This window comes from Marmota monax, unplaced genomic scaffold (assembly GCF_021218885.2).
Source record: "Marmota monax isolate L192 unplaced genomic scaffold, Marmota_monax_Labrador192_F-V1.1 WCK01_AAM20220418_F8-fsc00106, whole genome shotgun sequence".
NCBI lineage: Eukaryota > Metazoa > Chordata > Mammalia > Rodentia > Sciuridae > Marmota > Marmota monax.
The window spans coordinates 7,479,264-7,498,563 of NW_026695218.1; the positions used below are offsets into that span (position 1 = coordinate 7,479,264).

Below are 19,300 nucleotides of genomic sequence, written 5' to 3' on the forward strand. Positions count from 1 at the left end.
TGCACGCCCTGTAATCCCAGCAGCTTGGGAGAGAGGCAGGAAGATTATGAGTTCAAAGCCAGCCTCAGCAACTTAGTGAGGCCCTAAGAATCCAGAGAAACTCTGTCTCTAAATAAACATAAAGAAATAAAATCACTGGGGATGTGGCTCAGTAGTTAAGCACCCTTGGGTTCAATACCTGGTACCAAAAAATAAACAAACAAGAAAACAAAAAACAGGGAGAGAGAGAGAGAGAGAGAGAGAGAGAGAGAGAGAGAAAGAAAGAAAGAAAGAATTACATCCTGCATAGGGAAAGAATGTGGGTTCCCCCAGGGGTCCCAGAACCCCCACTCTCTCTCTACTCCCTCACCAGTCCTGAGGAAAAGGGTGGTTTGGGGGATGGGGTTGTGCCTAAGTGGTAGAGCGCTCACCTAGTACGTGTGAGGCACTGGGTTCGATCCTAGGCACCACACACAAATAAAATGGAGGTATTGTGTCCACCTACAACTAACTAAATAAATATTTTTTTTTAAAAGAAAGAAAATGGTGGTTTTGATGAAATAGCTTGGCCAGGCAGCTGTGACCCACCAGAAGTCAGTCCCTGGCCTCCAGCTTATTCTCTGAGAAAGCATTTGAACTCTTCACTGAGAATGGGGAAGAGTTGATAACCCGCTTAGGTACCTGTTCAGACTGTTCTAGAAATAGCCCTCCTCAAAGACGTCATCCCTAATGTGCCCCACCAAGATCTGTCCCACCTCACACATGCAGATTCTGGTCCCATCTCCTGCCTGGGGACAACAGCCCCCTTTCCCTCCCTGGCAGCTAGCGTGTCCCTAAAACTCAGAACTGTGCTCTTGATCAACTCCTAACATAGAACATGGCTTATCTGGGTTCACCTTGACTTTGTTGGTTCCTCTTCTCTGGCTCTTCTGGGGCTGATACAAGGCAAGAGACGATGTCCAGGGACCATCATGTCCCTCCAGAGTCCACAGCACTTTCACTGTCCCCAGAGCAGGGGCCTCCTCCCCTCCAGTCTCCAATCCATCTCCTGCTTTGCTTGGAGATGTTTGTTTGGGGTTTTTCTCATTTACTGGTTTAATCAGGTCCCTACTGAACTCCGAAGCAAGCTATTTTTGCCGTCAGAAATCTGCCGCCTCCCCGCGCCCGCTGCTTTCTTGGAGTTTGCCCACAGGACCCCCCAGGAGGGACGAATGGGGATGGCAAAGCCGCTTGGAGCCCAGGAACGCCAACGCCACCTGTCATGTTGCCTGTTCCCCGCACCCCCATCCTAAACCCGCGCGTGCACACAGGCGCACACGCATGAACGTGCACACACTCTCAAAGACAGGCCTCAGCAAGGGCGCCTTTCAGCCTGTCCTTCCCAGATCTCCCTCCCAGGACCTTCTAGAACACCTCACTGAATTTAGAACAGACAAGAGGCTTGGTTGTGCGAAGCTTCCACTGAGATAACAGCAATGATGTGTGCACAGGGTCTCGAGCATGCCTGGCCCGCAGCAAAAGCTCCGGCCTGTGAGTGGGGTGAGCAGAACAGGGGTGGGCAGGGCAGGGCCTGGGCACTGGGATGGCTGCAGATCCTGCCTTAGTTACATAGCGTCACATGGGCTTTCTAAGCCTCCAACAGACTCCCGTCTGTTTCTAGATATCATTGTCTTCCTAGCTCCAGGAGGTTGAAAGTTTTCCCACTGCTTGTGTGGGGAAACTGAGGCCTCCAGATTGAGAAGATAGAGGACAGAGAAGGACTGTGAGATTGGTCCACCAGAGGGCACCCAGGAACAGTGCAAAGCTCCAAAACGGAGAGGGGGCTTTGACCATTTTCTGGGTCTACAAAGCACAGGGGAGATGGAAAGGTTTGAGATGGGCCCCCCGCATTCACACTTCGGTTCAGTTTGATTCAGTTCTTATGGAGGATCGAACTGTGTGTACCAGGTGCAGCTGCCTTGAATGGCACAAGATGGAGCAAGATGGGGTGGCTGTATTTACACCAGGTCTTCGACAGGGATATGATGAAGACCAGAACAAGTGCCAGGGGCACCAGAGGTGGAAGCAGGGGAGGCTTCCAGGAGGAGGTAGTCTTAGAGGAAGTGGATACAGCTTGGACTCAGGTCTCAAATATACAGGAAATGGAAAGTAGCTAGTGGATGAGGAACCTGGAGAAAGACCCAGAAGGCCTAAGTGTCCAGCCAAGGAGTGTGACCTTCATTGAGAAGACAATGAGAGCCCAGATCCAGTACCAAAGACCTGACCCCAGGGTCCAGGAATCCAAGTTCAGGCCTTACTCTTACACACCACCTTCTAGCTGCCCCCAAAAGGATAGGGCTTTCGTGTGTGTGTGTGTGTGTGTGTGTGTGTGTGTGTGTGTGTGTGTAGGGCCTGAGAGGCCTGCCAGCCCCAGTGAGAAAGGGTGGATGTAGCTGCCTATTGGGTCAGGGGTTGCCTTGCCGAGGCCTCAGGCACCCACGGGCAGCCATATGCCCACCTGGGCTTTGGGACCCTGTATCCATGTTGCCACCACCTGCAGACGTTAGAGGCTCAGACCTCGGGCCAAGCTCAGGAAGTGGCTTTGAGCTATGTCACAAGGTCAGGCTGAATGCCCCACCCCCTGGCCCTTAGTCTTTGAAAGGGACGCAGAGGAGCCAGCACAAGAAAGGCCAGGAGGAGCCAGTGCTTTGTAGTAGGTAAAAGCCCCTGAGAATGGGGCACAGGCTGGGGGATCCAGTTTCCTGTTTATGTCTCCACACCTCAGCTCCAGGTTCAAATATGTAAACTATCCACTGGCTGCAGGTGTGTGTGCTCCCAGGCTGGAAGGCAGAGGTGGCCCCAGATGCATTCCTCACTCTGGCCCCCCACCCACAATGAGCCGGGAGACAGAGAGAAATAGCTCAAGGTTAACCCTTCCCAGGCCACAGAGGAAGGCCACAGAGCTGCTCCAGGGGCTCTGGAGCCAGCCAGGCCTTGGGGTGCTCAGGGGAGGCTCTAGAGATATTGGACATGGTGCTTCCCACCTGGGGCTATCTCCTGGGAGGGGCAGGAGAGTCTGAGCTGGGCTGCAGGATGGAGTTGGTGCTCAGATACAGGCAAGTGGGGAGGGTGTACCCCACGAGATTGTGTGGGAGTCAAGGTTCAGGCTCGGCATGAGTCAGGCAGGACTAGCAGGTGACACTGCTTATTTCATAGTGGGCCGGGCACGTCCCTAGCATCCCCAGTTCTGGGGCTACAGGAACCATCAGCCAATGCTGACTGGGAACTTCAGCTTTCTCCGTGGTCCCTGCGACCCTCAACCCAGGTGTCCTGCCCTCCAGCTGCCGCCTGGCTCTCAGGTGCCTGGAAAAGGTACCCGCCAAGTCCCAGCTGCACCAGGGTCTATAGTCCCTTCTCCCTGTACCTGCTGCTTGCTCGGCCTCCTTTCTCATCATCACCTTCTCCCCAGAGAAGGCTCCTACCTTCTCAGCCCGACACAGGGGGTCTCTTCTGGCTACATCCATTCCTCTCACTGAGCCTTGGCATGTTCCTCCACAACCCCACCCATGAGCCACCTTGGCCCACAACACCGTTACTCTGCACATATAGCTGACTTTTGCTTCTTCCCCCTCAGCCTTCCCAGCAGCATGGTCCCCTAGAGAACACCTTTCCTTGGTTCCTGCCTCCAGGCCTGGAGCTGGCCAGAGCCACAAGAGGCAGCCACAGCCCCTGAACCACACTCACAACCGCCTGTCCAAAGGCCACTCCCGGGCAGGCCCCTGATGTCATTCCTTTGGAGAAGACTGGACCCCCACATACCCAGAGAGGGAACTTCCTAGGGGGCACTCGATTATTGGTAAGAGGGGAAGAAATGGCAGATCTGCTCAAGCGGCCAGCACATAGGGCTCTACCCCGTCTTCTCCCAGTGAGCCCAGTGCTGAGGACCCCGGGATCTCAACATCCAAGGGACCTGAAGATGGCATCCTATGGCCTCCCACTCAGCCATGGCCAGAGAGATAGAGGGGCCTGGCCAATAAGTGAGGCTGTTCCCAGGGTCTGCACTGAGTGAGGGGCTGGGGAATCTGGACCTAGGAGGTCACTGTCACCCAGTTGCCAAGATCAAGGCCTCTTGGCCCTCCTAGGAGCGCTTTCAAAAAACTGCCTCGTGTCCATTGCTGCTCCATGTCTGGATACCCTCTGTCACTGCTTCCGCTCCTCAGGCTGGTCCCCCGAGGCCGCCATCACGGGCTTGTTCCCTTCACCCGCCCCTCAAATGTGCCTGTTCCCCAGGCCCTGGCACCCGCCCCTCCATCTGCTCTCCTGGGCAAGCTTCTCCACTCTGGAGGCTCTGGCTGTGCTCACACATCCGGGCTCTCTCTCCTGCCCATCGCCCCAGAACCCTGGACCCATCTGCCCCCCAGGCCTCTCCACTTGGGGAGCTCACAGGCACCCCCAACTCAGCATTGGCTACCCTGAGCACACCTCCCCCTCCCAGCCCCACCCCCTCCCATATTCCCTGCCTCTGAGAATGGCATCGCCAGCCACCCCAGCTCCTGAGCTAGAATTAGGAGTCATCCAACGCACAGTCATCTTCAACACCTCCCTCTCACCCCCACATGGAATTGGTCATCAACTCCTATGGATTTCATCTTCAGAAAGGATCCTCGGCACACCCTCCTGCCTGCCCCCACTGGCAGCATCATAAGGCAGGACCTAGCACCTCTCTGATTCTGACAGCTGCTCCCTGGGAGGCTTCCCTGCCCCCTCTAGTCCATCCTCCACACCACCACCACCACAGAGACCTTTCTAAAATAGGCAAGGTTATGGCCCACCCCTGCTCTGAATCCTCCCATGGCTCCCTATTGCTCTCAGATAAAAGGTTGGCACCTTCATATAGCATAAAGGATTCTGCTTGTCCTCACCCCACCTCCATTGCCTGCCACATTTCCACCACATCCGACAGTGCTCCCCTGCCCTCGCGGCCCATGCTGGCCAGCTAATGCTTCTCCCTTCACCCAGCAGGCTTTGCCTAGCCTCTCTGATCACCAAAACCCTCTGTTCGCTTCCTTCCTCGTTCCTTCATCAGTTGTAACCCCCAGCCCCTCCCCAGTTTCCATGGCACTTTGCTTGTGTCTCTGGAATCCATCTGCGTTCACTGTCTGACTCCTCCCCTAGACTTTGAGCTTCTCAAGGACACAGGCTGATCTTGTCCTTCTCCGTGTGCCCAGCTGGGGCCAGGGAGTCAGTGGCCATCGACATCTGCTGAATTGAGAGCAGACTGAGTTGGAATGAGAGGAAAGCCTAGCTTAACAACTCTGTCCCCAAGCCCCTGCTCCTGGGCTCCTCAGTCACCTCCCCCAGGAGCCTTCCCACTGCCTGCATCTCCCCTCTCCCCCGTGCATCCCTCCTACCTGCTGCCCTCAGCTCCGAGGGGGCCCAGGGGAGCCTGGGGTGCTGGGAGGAGGAGGCCTCGGTCTCCCTGGGTCTGCATGCTCCAGGGAGTGAGCACCGTGGGCCGTGGCCCTGGGCCGTGGTCCTCCACTGCGGTGAGCAGCCTCTCTGATTTTAATGCGGGCCTCAGTGCTTCAGTGAAAGCCGGCATGGGAAGTTGCTAATAATGGCACTAAAATAAAATATGCTACATCTGTTATGGGTAGCAGAACAAAATTAGCTGCTCACACCTCTGACATCCAAGATGTCTTAACTTAAAATACTCCTTGGCTTACTTTACATCATTTACTGATTATATTTAAAAGAAATACAATTTTGCAATTACTGTTCTTTCCAGTGTGATATCTATGCATCATTTTCCTTTTATGTTTATATATTTCTCCTTCATTAGTGCAGTCTGAAGGGTGATTAGGATTCTTCAAACATTTTACAGAGGTTAAACGTTGATTAAGATTTAATTATTACTGTAAATAGCTTGGAATGACATATGGTGCAAAAGCCTGACATATGTGCATTTGAATAAATGAAGTGCTATTTCCCAGGATGCCTCAGTAGCTGTTTAACAGCTTTCCCGAAGGGTTATGTTACACCTCATGGTAAGATTGCTGGGATGTTATATTTTGTTGGTTTTTGCAGCTGAAAGCTAAGAACAGTTTTCCAGTTTTTTAAAAACATTGAATATTTTAAATACCTAAATTGTTTTGCACAAATTTTTGCTAATTTGTCTAACTAGGTTAAACATTTTCAAAAGCATTTAGATTTTTAAGCGTGGGCGCTGTGCATTGTGTCAGTGGCAGCATGGGGACGAGGGGAGCTGGTGGGGTGGAGGGGACTTGGGGTGGAGGGGACTTGGGGCCTGGCACGGGTGGGGAAGGAGAAGGTGGTTTGAGGAGAGGGTTGGGGGGCCAGGGTTGGTCTTGAGCCTAGTTCTTGTCTGTTTGGTCATCTCAAGGAGCCAGCACCTGGGTGTTGGTGTATCAAGACTAGAGGAGAAGGGTCCTCTGTCTCCAGGAACCCCACCACGCCCACCAGCTCCAGTCCTTACCAAACTCCCTCTCGGCTGGGCCCTGACCTACACAGCCTGGGTTGGTCTGAGTCTTTGAAGGCCAAGCTAGTCTGCACCACCTGCTGCCTCTCTGCCAGGGTTGCTATGTCTTGACATACATTAGGTGCCTAGGTCAAGTTCAACTGAGCTGAGTCTCAAACCTGATGCCCCTGTGATCCTTCCCAGGGTAGATGTCAGGCTGGGGCCTCCTCACTGAGGGGACACCTTCCTCCCTGACCCGCCTGGGGCAGGAGGCTCCGGTATCTCCACTGGTTCAAGAACCTAGAGCTGAAAAACAGATGCTGTAGCATTCTGCAGGGGCAACCCATCCTCCCAGGGCCTGTTCCACCCTTTTATTCAACACTTAGGGGCACTAGCACTGTACTAGGCCTTCAGGTGACCTGTATGTCCGTCCACTGCCTCAGGGAGCTTGTGACCTAATATGAAGGGGTGGGGGATGAGGAAACAGTCCCCAAACAACGTGATGTCACTTGGATATAAGAAGTGTGTGGGGCTGGGGTGCCAGTTGAGCTGAGCCACCAAAGTTGACTGAAGACAGGGGAAATGGAGTGGGGGCGGGAGGGGAGGCGGGAGGGCAGCTGTGGCAAAGATGGGGTACACAGGGGGAAGAGCACAGTGTGTCCACAGAACTCAATAAGTACATGTGTCCCGTGGCTCTAGGTCAAGGGGAAGGGTGTCCAGGGGTAGGGCAGGGGCTGGGTGGTGCAGGAGTCAGGATTTGATCCACAGAAGGAAATGGGAGTCGCCGAGTCATCTCATAGTAAGGAGAGGCACTAACAGATGGGAGCTGTAGAAGGTGGCCCCTGGCTGTGGTGGGGGGTGGACTGAAGTGGACAAGACCTTTGGGGAAGGGAAGGAAAGAGAAGGCTTGGGGCCCCAAGGTCTTTGTCCAGACCACCATTAGGTGGTGGTGCCATTATCAGAGATGGCGAGCCGGGGTGGGGCCAGGGAGATGGTGGATTCCATTCCATTTTCTGTATTTATTGGCCTTGGGGATTGAACTCAGGAGTGCTTAGCCACTGAGCCACATCCCAAGCCTTTTTGTATTCTTTATTTTGAAACAGCATTCACTGAGTTGCCTAGGGCCTTGCTATATTGCTGAGGCTGGCTTTGAACTTGTGGATCCTCCTGCCTCAGCCTCCCGAGTCTCTAGGATTACTGGCATGCGCCATCACACCTGGCCTCAGTTCCATTTTAAATGGGTTGAGTTCATGTGCCTTTGAGATGTCCATAGAAAGTCTGAGAAGTCAAGCAGGCAGCTATGGGCCTGATGCTCGGGGGAGAACCTTGGGAAGAGACACCTCAGATGTGGAAGTCACCCAGGGCGTCTAGTCACACTGAGACCCAAAGACCCTAAGAAGCATCCAGTGGATGTTGTGCAGTGAGGGCTGAAAGTGACCGTGGAGAGGAAGATTTTGTGGAGGGTGGTGAACAGAAGCCAGATTTACTGTAGGTTGAAAAGTCAGTGGGCGGTGAGGAGGTGGATACCACTGGTTTAGGCAATTCTTCAAGCAAATGTGATTGCCAGGGAAGGGAGCCAAGGTAGTAGTGGAGCCTGCCTCGGTTGAAGGAGAACTTTCCTCAGATGGAAGGTTCTTGTCCTGTGTGGAGGTGCTAATAGGCAGTGAAGGTGGGAAAGAGGGAGGAGCTGGGATCCAGCTGCCTCAGGGACTGGAGGGAGGTGGTGCCAGGTGGGGCTCTGCCTTCTGAGGGTCAGGATGGCTGCCATGAGGCACAGGAGGGCAGGTGGGAGCCAGGGTGGACACCAGGAAGCCATGGGTTTGACAGTGGGGAACTGAGTGGTTCCCTTCTGATGCCTTTGATCTTTCCCCTGCAGTTAGAAGACTCATGAGCTCAGGAGTGTGGATCTGAAGATGGGATGGCAGAGGAAAAGAGGGAAGGGTTAAGGTGGCCTCTGTGGGAGAGGGAGGTGACCAGGCAGGAGCAAGGGTGGGGGTGCTGTTGCCAGCTGCTGTGATGGCCCAGCCAAAGTCAGGGACGGTGAGCTTTGAGTGGTTCCATTAGGTGGTCAGGTCCAAGTGTGGAGATGGTGGGCACATGGTCGGGCGCCTCCACCAGTCAGGGCTTGGTTTGGGGAGTAGCTGAAATGATGTTTCCTGATGTCCAGGTTGAAGGGAAGGATGTGAAAACTGGGAGGTGAGGAGTCTGGGACTGGCGGCCTCTGCTGTCTAAAAGCATAGAGGAGCAGAAGGGGTGGGATACCACCAGGGTAGGGGACCATGGAGCTGAGAGGGCAGGGTTTGGGTTTGAGGAGACTGGGTGGAGCAGCCCTGGGTGAGCAGGTCCAGGCGACACCCTGAGAACAGTTGTCTGCAGTGTGAGGGACAAGGGCCTTGGAGATGAGGGAGACCCAGAGCTCAGAGACCAGGGGAGGGATGTTTTACCACATGGACATATAATGAGAATGAAGATGCCAGACCTGAGCTGGAAGGAATATGTGAGCCCCAAGGTGGCAAGACCGTGGAGAAGGAAGGAAAACAGGCAGGACACGTGGACCCAGAGGTGGAGGGCGCAGAAGGGCAAAACTGTGGGCACCAGCATGGTCTTAACTGCTACTCCAGCCTCCTCTTTCCCAGTCTCTCCATTCATCTTTCTGTTCTCTCTCTCCTCAGATCGAAACCTCCCAGTTAGAGCCTGAGATCGCCCGGGCTACAAGCAGCCGGACGGTGGTGTATAACAAGGGGCTGTGAGCGGTGGCCGGCTGGCCTGGGGACAGAGCTTTGTCCAGGCCAGGGAATTTGGGGGCAAGGAAGGAGTCTGGTGGGCTGCACCTGCAGGTGGACCCCACAGTCCTGGGCCACCTGGGGGAACACTCAACCCACTGTGGTAGGGAGACTAATCCATTCACATTTTAACTTAGGGGAGAGGAATTCTGACACATTTCCTATACAAAAGAATCAAGTGCATTTCTGGGCCTTATGTGGGGTTGTGGAAACTCCACTCAGCACAATTATGTATGAAACTGGAAAACTGCAGAATGCCCATGGGGTAAAATTAGGATCCTTTTATACATTGGTTTCTTTTTTCTTTTTCTTTCTTTCTTTTTTTTTTAATCAGAATTATGTCTGAGCCTTGGTTGCAGGTGACCAGAAGTGGCAGGTGGACAAATGATGGGAGCCTAGGAACCGGGTTGGTTTGGTAGTTGGGCTGGTAGATTTAGGATATCAGAGTGGCCAGGCCAGATGACTCCTCAGGCTGGAGAGGGGGAAGAAGGGGAGCTGGTTTGTACCCCACAGGATGGGAACTAGCCATGTTGAAGGTCCTCAGGAATTGGACCCAGGGAGTCAAGGAGCACTGGAGATTCTTTGGGCAGCAGGCTCTGAAAGTGGCCAGCTCTTTTTCATTTTCCAGCTGCAGAACCAATCCCTCTGCCAAAAAGCCAGTGATGGTGAGGCTAGGGTCCCCCTGATGGAGCTCTCGCTGATTCCAGTCCCCCAAGGGGACCCCAGCTCCAGGCAGAAAGCCCAAGGAAGGAATGATGCTTCCAGTGCAGGAACCACGCACCTGCACCGGCCTCTACAGGAGGGTCCCGTTTCAGGCACATGCTGGAGGCTGGGTGCTGGGGCTGAGGATGGGCTGGAGCTGGTCCAGCTGCTGTCCAGGGAATCTCCAGCCATTGACGCTGCCTGTCACATTCCACCACTTCCTGAGTAGGAGGGTCTCGTGCCTGAGAGTGCCAAGGCCAGATCCCTGGGAGCCATCTAAGAGACAGCATCAACCCAGGAATGGTGGGCCCCAGCTCTGGCACCAATGGGCCGTGTGACTCTGGGCAATTCACTCCCTTCCCTTGGCCTCCCCTCCTTGCCCAGAAGCAAAAGACTGGACCAAGGGGTGCCCTTCATTCTTCCAGCTTGTCTTTTCCTGTCCTGCTCAGGTAATGGTCATCCTGAGCACATGCACAGTATGGACACTGGACTGGGAAAGGGGGAGGCCCCTTGGAATGGCCTCAGAAATCGGACCTTGCCTTTCTGTGTGTGATCCCACATCTTGGAAGCACTTGACCTTTGCCAAAAACTTGGCAGTTCTGGAGGAGGAGAGAGTATGGATGGTTGGGTCTGTGTGGGGGGCCACACTTGCATGCCACTCCTCAGCTCTGCAGCCTGAGGCCCCTGGCTGCTAGCTCCCCTCTCCTTCTCCTTTGCAGGCCAAGGACAAGGAGAGAGTTCTACAGAGGGAAGCAGGACCTGGGTGGGGGCTAAGCAAGGTGACTCCTTGTCTGAAAGACCCAAAGGAAGGGGAAACACCAGCTTCAATGTGCCCCCCCACCCCCGACCCCCTCAAGGATGGAAGCTGCCAATGTGCAGCTTTTGGGCCTCCATCCCCTGGTGACTCCACCTTGGGGGGGATCTGGGCTAGAGCCTCTGCAAAACTTCAAGAGCATGGCCGTAGATGGCTTCTCAGCAACTTAGGGCAGGTGTCTGATGAAGGGGGTCTCCCATGGGCATTGACAGCATGTTCCCACCCAGAAGCCATGGTGCCTTTGCCCCCCAGCCAGCCAGCCCCTGGTGACCAGCAGCTGGCTCTGCAGGATGTTGTCTGAGCGCCCACCACTCTCCTGAGGAGCATCCCACCCGTCTGCTCTTCAGGATAGGAGGAAGACATGGGCAAGCAGGGAGGACAGAACAGCATGGGGGGGGGCATGGCTGAGGATGGGCTGGAGGGGGAAATATTTTTGAGCCAATCCTGTTATAATGTGAGCATGCCAATGACTGCTGTGCTGTGCTGGCTTCTAGGCATGGACGGGGCAGGGCGTGTTTGAGTCCTCTTTTGAAGAGCTCACTGCAAGCTCAGCCTGCCCCCACTTGTCATAGGGTCTTGTTCTTGTGCACTTTATCTTGGGACCAAAACTGCCTCCCAAGCCATATTCCCTCTAGAGGCCAGAGATGAAGCCTTTCCAGTTCCCCTGTGCTGGTTGCCCCTGCCCAACCTCACCCTGCCCTGTTCCTGTGGCCTTGGCCTCTCATAACTTACATGCCTTTTACTGGATGATTTGCATCAAGCTCTCAAATGCAATTTCATATGAGCTAAGGAAGATGTTCCCATAGGGGTGCAGTGGTAAAGGATCCTCACAGCTCAAGGTGATGGGGACAGAAGGACAGTGGGCCATGCTGCTAAGCCCTAGTCTGGCTTCAAAAAAAAAAAAAAAAAACCTCCATAGAGGGAAACTTTCTGCTAATTCCCATACCCAACTCTGATGAGGCCGGAGGAGAGAGGTCTGGGTGGGGCAGGTTGGTTTGGGTAAACTTGGCCCAGCTTTGCTGGAATACAGGGCACATCTGCAGCTCTGGTGTCCTTTCCCAAACCCCTCTGATCACTTCAAACATTCCCTCAGGCTTGGGGATGCCCTTCTCCCATTTCTGGAAAGCAATCTGAGAGTGCAGGAGGCAAAAGCCCAAGATGTCAAGATGGCTGCCAAGTAAAGATGGCCACCAGACCCCTATTCATTTCCCAATCCTGTTCTGAGTCTCTGGCCTGGGAGAAGGGTGAGGGTCATGAGAAGAAGAGCCAGTGGAAGATCTAAGGTGGTCTTCCAGCCTTGGATGGGCATAAGTGAGGCCCCAACCCACGTGCCTCAGCACACCCAGGGGACTTTACAGTGTCTTTTTAACCTTCTCAGAAATTTTCTCAATCTGTGTGATTTATGTAATACTAATGAACTGTGGGCAATAAACGATGGATTTAAAGCATCAGAGTGTGGTTTTGTGAATTATGTGGGGAAGGGTGGGAGCACGGAAACACAGCGGGAAAGGGTGAAGGGCGGCTTGAGGATTGTGTGGGAAGGTGTAGACCCAGGGTCCAAAGAAGGCCCAGAGAGAAGGGGACGGGAAAGGACAAAGGCCAAGTGAGGAAGGAAAATGGGAAAAGGGGGTGGGTTAAACTGCAGAAGGATACCCTTTGCAGAGCAGCTATCGAGTGCTCATGAAGGGACGCACCCAAGGAACTTGAGTACCTTAGGAATTCCAGTAGATTCTGTGCTCCAAGAGGCTGGTGGAGGAAGCTGAGGGGGCCACAGGGAGTCTGCCCACAGGGAGGAGGAAGGTCTGAGCTGAGTGGAAAGATGCAGATGTCTGCCACCTACATGATACCAGCTCTAGGAAATCTACCCTTCATAATAACTTCCAAGATCCCTTGCAGCCAGGACTCAGCCTCCTAATAGCCTCGGCTCCTCTTCCAAGCAGCCCTCAGAGGTCCCCCGTAAAGGAAGCCTGGCCTGGGACTCCAAGATTCTTCCAGTCCTGCAGAGAGAAGCCAATGAAGGGTGGGGAACAGGAAGGGGAGAAAAACCGTCATGGTTGGGGTCAGACAGACCCTCGTTCAGCCCCAGTGTGGCCCAGCATGACTGTGACTTCTAGCCAGTGACTTCCTTATTCACCCATTCATTCGGAAAGATGTGGATTGGGCATCTTTTCTGTGAGGGCATTTCTGTAACTGAGTCTTATCTACCAAATGCCAAGAACAGGGCCCTTGCTAGCCTGCTGGAAGGTTGGAGAGTCCAGATGAAGAATGGGCGCGAGTGTGTAGGTGTGAGGGTGGGTGGGTGGAGGTGCTGCCTCCCCTCTTAGGTGCTAGGCCTCCCTCCCTAGGAGAGAGGGAGAGGGGAAGGGGGTGGGGTCTGTTCTCAAAGTGATACCTCGAGGTCAGGGGGCTTCTGGTCTCTGGGGAATTTCTTTGCTAAGAGCCCCACAGGCCACAGTTCCCATCCGGGCCGGGCGGAAATCCTTGACTCTCAGGACAGACACAAATCCCTCCTGGGAGCTGTTTGTTGTTTTAAGCTGGTTTAGGGGCTCAGCTCCTGCCCAGCCCGGAGATCATTAACACTCCAGGAATGCGGTCTCCTCTGCCCTCCATCCCGCCCTCCTCCCACTCAGGCAAAGGCTACAAGAAGATTCAGAATACTGTGGTTAGAGCTGTGGTGAGTGACCCTTTCCTGAGGCCCTGGGGACCTGGCCTCATTTTCAGAAAGGAGGCTCCATCAGTCCCTCAGGGCTGCTGCTGCTCCTGCCATCTCAGTCATCCCCAGCCACTGGATAGCCCCTCAAACAAGTGTCTCAGTCATTCCCCCACATGCCCACCTTTCCTAACAGTACTGTCCCTTGGGGCAGTGGCAAGCAGTGTTCCTTCATCACCTGCCTCCTTCCTGACAAGGACATCTCCTCAGCCTGAGCAAGAACCTGGGGCCCCATTGCAGTTCCCTAGGCCTTATGAAGGGGTAGGAAGACAGAGGAGAACCAAAAAAGAACAGAAGGGACAAAAAATGGACAGACAGGCACAAGATCCCTTCCCTCCTTGGAGACCCCATACAAATCCAGTAAGGAAGTGGGGAGGTGGGGACCGCCATCAGTCCCACGCCACCTGATGTTGGCTTTCCTCCTCTTCAAATGCAAGCGAGCATGGCAGAGAGGGGTGGGGCAGCAGCTTCAGACAGCTGGAGGCCTTCATTAGGGAGTGGCTTCATCGGACCAGAGCATGGAGGAGAGAATGGATACAAAGGAGGCTGCTGGGGAGACCAGGCAGGGGCCATTGTGGTAGGGCCATTGTGGTAGTCACCATGGGGAAGGCGGGGACCTGGGCCAGCATGGGGAGAATGGGGCTGGAGAGAAGCAAAGAGGTTCTATTGGTGACCGGCACCTGCTGGTAGCTGAGGAACAGGGTGTCATTTCCCCAAGCCTAAACAGAGAAGGAAGAAAGGATCCCAGGGAGGGTGGAGCCCTCTCCTTTACAAGTTCATAGGGGTTCCTGTGAGATAATCAAGTGGGGACATCAGGAGACAGGAAGGGACTGGGGATATAGACTTGCATGGTATTCATTTCTAGAGAGCACAGGGAGTGGGGATGGCATGTGGGTAAGAAAAGACCTGGGGGCTGGGATTGTGGCTCAGCGGTAGAGCGCTCGCCTAGCACGGGCGGGACCCAGGTTCGATCCTCAGCACCACATAAAAATAAAGGTATTGTGTCCATCTACACCTAAAAAATAAATAAATATTAAAAAAAAAGACATGGGATGGCATCCTACAGAACCTGACTCTGAGGCCCAGGCAGAGCTGAACTGTGTCCTCCCAAAAGTCACATGCTGAAGTTCCAACCCCCAGGACCTCAGAATGTGACTATATGGAAGTGAGTTCTTAAAGAGGTAATTAAGACCAGTAGACTGAGGGTGGAGAAAGGGGCGAGAAAGGGATTGAGAAAAGGATACTGGGGATTGAAATTGACCAAATTATATTGCTATGTTTTGTCCATGTATGAATATGTCATAACATGTCCCACTCTTATGTATAATTATAATGCACCAATAAAAAAAATTAAAAAGAGGTAATTATAAAATGAGGTCCCAAGGGCCAACCCTAATCCAATATGGCTGATGTTGCTATCAGAGATCAGGACACAGACCTAGGCTAAGTGAGGGAGACATGTCAACGTGCAGGTGACTGTCCACAAGCCCAGGAGAGTGGCCCCAGAAGAAACCCACCCTGAGACACCTTCATCTCTGAAGTCTACCCTCCAGTTTGAGACAATAAAGTTTGGTTGTCTCAGGCGCCCAGTCTGTGGTGCTTTGTGGTGGCAGCTCTAGTACATCAAAAGCAAGAGGTAAGAGGAAGACCAGAAGAGTGTGGTGTCCTCAAGGGACAAGACATGATAGTGCTACCCAGGAGAGTTGTCCATGTATGTAGCTGGCGCTGAGAGTCCAAAGAACATGAAGACCAAGGTGGGTCCCTCGAGAAGCCTGGAGAGAACGATTCCCGTGGAGTGTTGAGAAGTCAGGAGGCCCCCTGCTGCAGAGATCATTCTTGAAAGAAATGTGGTTGTGAATTGGGCAGGAAAACATGGCTATGGCTATGGCATGGGTTAAGGCTTTTGAAGGCAGACTCTTGGACATGAATCAGAAGAGACTGTGAAGGCAGTCAAGAGGAAGAGCAGGACAAGCCCACCAGGAAGGCAGGTAGGATCTGGGGTCCTAATGCGCCAGGAGAGAAAGGTCATTGGTAGTGACAGGATGCAGGTAGGGACGATGATGCCATGTGCGTATGGTGGGAGTTGAGGGTGAGGCCCCTCGAGATCCACCTGCAACCTTCACCTGCTCAGGACTGGGAGGTGAACTCAGTGGGGGATGGGCTTATCTGGACTGGCTGTCTAGCTTTCACCCCTGGGAGCCACCAGAGGGAAATTAGAAGATTGGAGGAGTGAGTTGGGGATCTATCCCAGAGAGGGCTTCTCTCTACTGTAGGTCACATCTTCTGTCTGGGGCCTTCTCCAGCCGAGCTGTCCTCTCCAGGTTCTGGCCACTGCTCCCGCCTCTTTAGGCCTAAGGGCCATACAGGATCCCCACTGTTTCCTGTCTCAGAGTAATGCAATATCCCTTGTACACGTCCCAGATTTGTTCATCGTTCCTGTATTAAACTCTCCCCAATTGCCCTGTACAAAGGCAAACTCTGACTGTCTCGGAGGTGTTCCCTCTAGCCTCTTCAATCTGAAGACGGAAGTAAGGTTCTCTGCTGAGAGCAGGAGGGAAGGGAGGTCTGAGAGAAGGGCGACAGTCGAGACCTCCCCTGTGGAGAGTGGGGGTGGCCCTATCAACAGGAGTGAGGCCTCAGCTGAGACTGGGACCCCGGAGGCTGGAGTCAGGTGCAAAGGTGAACAGAAACAGGTCCAGGCAGGCTTTTGATTTTGCTAAGCAGGTACAGCCAAGGAAGAGTGGGACAAGAGCCTGTCGGAGAGAGAACAGGGGGAGCCATGGCCAGGAGCTCCTGATGAAGAGGAGAGCCGGTGACTAGTGGTGGGACAGGAAAGGATGTCTGAATGTGGGATTTGAGAGAAGGCCCAGTCCCAGCTCTCACAAGCCCTGAGAGTGAGCAGTGACGAGGGGAGGAGGCACTGAGAGGCTGGGGTGCAGGGAGGGTCGTCTTTCATCCCCAAGTCCTGGAGGGGAGCAGGAAGAGCATAAGCTGCTAGCCACAGTCTTGGACGCATGAGGGGGTGTGACCAGGACATGAAGCCACACACTGCACACGTGCGCAACACACACGCATGCACAGCCACACGCCCACACACACCCACACAGTCACACTCTCGCGCACGCCCACAGCCCTCCCAGACACTCCAAACACCCTCACATGCACTCACCCTCACACGAACCCCAGACAGCAGATGGGGCGCTCGGGTAATTGGTTAAACCTGTTCCGATGTCTGGCTCCGCCTTGGCAGCGCCGTCTGACAGGAAAGCTGGCTGGGCCTGCACCGCTCAGCCTGCTGGCCTCCCTGCCCCTCCCCCTGCGAGGCTGCCCTGCAGCAGGGGTCCAGGAGAGGCCCGTGGGGCTCCCTCCTGAACAGAGATGGCCAGGGCTGCTGGATGCCCTGTGGGAAGCGATCACAGCACCTGTGAGAAGAAAGTGGCCGCAAAGATGCGGAGATGCTAAGAACATGCGCCTTGCTACCCTGGAGGCCCTGGGGACCCATCCCAGAAAGTTCTGAGAACAAGAGGATGTGTGCGGATGGTTCCTTGAAGGCGAGGCCCATGGACTCAACCACAGAGTTAAGGACAATTCCCTGTGCTTCAACCTCGTGCAACTCAGAGCTATCACAGGTGCTCACAGCGGTCAGCGGTCATTCTGCAGGGCCACAGGGGGCCGGTCCAGCCCAGCCCAGCTGAGGGGAAAAGGCCAACCAGGCTCACTCAGGGAAGGCCTGTCCCAGCAGCTCCCAAAGGCTGAGGAAGCCAGCAGGCCAGTGTCCTCGGGCCTCACCCTCTGCAGGGCCTGCTCTTCAGGTGGGAGGGGCCCTCAGGGGAGAGAAGGGAGCAGCAGTCCTTGTCTTCTCCCCTTCTCGGCTGCATCTGCGTCTCTTTGAGAGAGACTTTGGTTTGTTCCCTGGAGAGGGCCCAAAAACTCCCAAATTAGCAAACCTGGCAAAGCCCGCAGCTCAGAAAATAGTTCATCCTGATTCCATGTTTTTCAGGCTCACAGAAGCCTTTATTAATGAAGTCACAACACCAATATTTACCGTCTGCGGGAGAGGCACAACATGGGGGATGGTGGGACTGCAGTGGGGACTCCCCAACCCGCCCCGCAGGCCTGGCTAGGAAGATTGGCAGGTTTCCTGGGTTCTTTCCAGCCCCTTATCTGCTTGACAGGGGGTGCTCTGCTGTAATCTTCCTGGACCCTTCCTCCCAACAAGTGAGACAGGATCTCGAGAGAACCACTCATCCATTCCTCTGCCCCCCACTGGGACCAAAAGGGTGCTTCTAGCCCTCACCCCACCTGGGCATGCATGCCCCCTCCCCGCCATGCCTACCTGCCCGTCGGTGAGAGAGCCACTGTGTGGTTTAACCTGGATTTTCCAGATGTGGAGGATGCCTTCCTGGCTGATGGAGGGGGTGGCAGAGGCACAGGGATGGGACGAAGCCCTTTGGTTTCTAGCACTGACTGAATACAAGTGAGGTGGGCAAAGAGGGGAAAGGGATGCACCAGGGCCCAGCAGGACCTGGGGTCTGTGCTCTCTGCAGAAGGACCTTGAGTACTTGGATCTCTGCACACGGCCCAGGCAACAAGACTGGGCCCTTGACATCTTCCCAGTGAGTTCAACACTGATTAAGCACCCACAGGATGCTCACCAAGAGCATAGTAAAGGCACAGCACAGTGGAAAGCCACAGCTCACTCAGGGGCAGGCACAGGTGGAACCAAAGCAGAGGACCACACCAGGAGAAAGTAGGAGAAGCCGAGGGTGGGAAGGGAGCCGGGGACAGAATTAAGAGGAGACACCATCCTGTTTGGGCAGGAGGAAGAGGATCCTGGCTGTAGTGTGGAGGGCCTCCTTCAAAGTGAACTTCGTCCTTGACATTCACAGAAGCCACAGGATTGTCCACACTTCCCACACAAGAGCAGGTGGGGCCTCGCCAGTGGGAGAGATGGCTGAGGACCCCTGCACTGAGGAGATACGGCTAGGAAGTCAGTGTAGACTCAACCGTAGAGGGGCTGGGGAGAAGGGGAAGGAGCTTGAGGAAGATTCCCGGGACTCATTTACCTTGGGGAACAGTGTACATGGCTAATGCGGCCTGCTGAGGTGGGCAACCCCGGAGGAGAACAGGTGGGGACATGAGTCCATCTGTGAACATGCTGGGTCTATGGTGCTCAGGGGCCTGGGTGCAGCAGGCAGCTAGCTCAGTGAGCCCACATGGAGCCCGCCAAAGAGAAGTACTGGAAGTGGGTGTGAACCCCTGCACAGAGGGTGGGATGAGGAGGCAGGAGGAACAAAGATGGACCTCGGGTGGACTGAATCCATGAGGCCTGGGTGAAACTGGGGAGAACTCAAGAGATACCAGATGCGGCATCAGAGAGACCAGAATGAAGGCAGAGGGGTGAAGGAGTCAACCAGGGCGCGGCCAGCAGATCTGGAACAGGTGAATTCAGACGGGAGCAGGTGAATTTGGCCACAAAGGAGAGACCAGTGACTGTGGTTGGCAACTGTCCTTTACATCAGTAGAGAGCTGGTGCAGAGGCCAAGGAACAGAGGGCTGGGGACACATGGGGGAATGAAATGGGGACAGAACTAGATGTTAGGAGGGGAAGATTGTTAGGAACACAGTTTTCTTTTTCCAGGATGAAGGAAATTTTAATGTACAAGTAGAAAGGACAAATGGACAAACTGAAAGACAGGTGGACAAAAGAGCTCAGCAAGACCTGTCTTGTGTGTTTGGGGCTGGGGAAGGCCCTGAGCCCTGGGCACTGGTGTGGGCTCAGCCTTGAGCTCTGCTTCTGAAGCCATAACCTGCCCAGGGGTTCTTTAAAGACACAGGAGCATCCGTATGGGGCC

General features: G+C 54.4%; 1 protein-coding gene across 2 annotated transcripts in view; it reads left to right on the top strand.

Moving 5' to 3' along the window:
- The window catches only part of Sfxn5 (sideroflexin 5), a 113,996-nt gene extending 101,813 nt beyond the window's left edge, over positions 1–12,183 (top strand). For both annotated transcript variants that reach the window (XM_046432375.2, XM_046432377.1), the window contains one exon: positions 9,109–12,183. In XM_046432375.2, coding sequence (XP_046288331.1) covers positions 9,109–9,186 — 78 coding nt within the window. In that variant the 3' untranslated portion in view covers positions 9,187–12,183. The remainder of the gene's footprint in view (positions 1–9,108) is intronic.
- Positions 12,184–19,300: the final 7,117 nt, after the last annotated feature.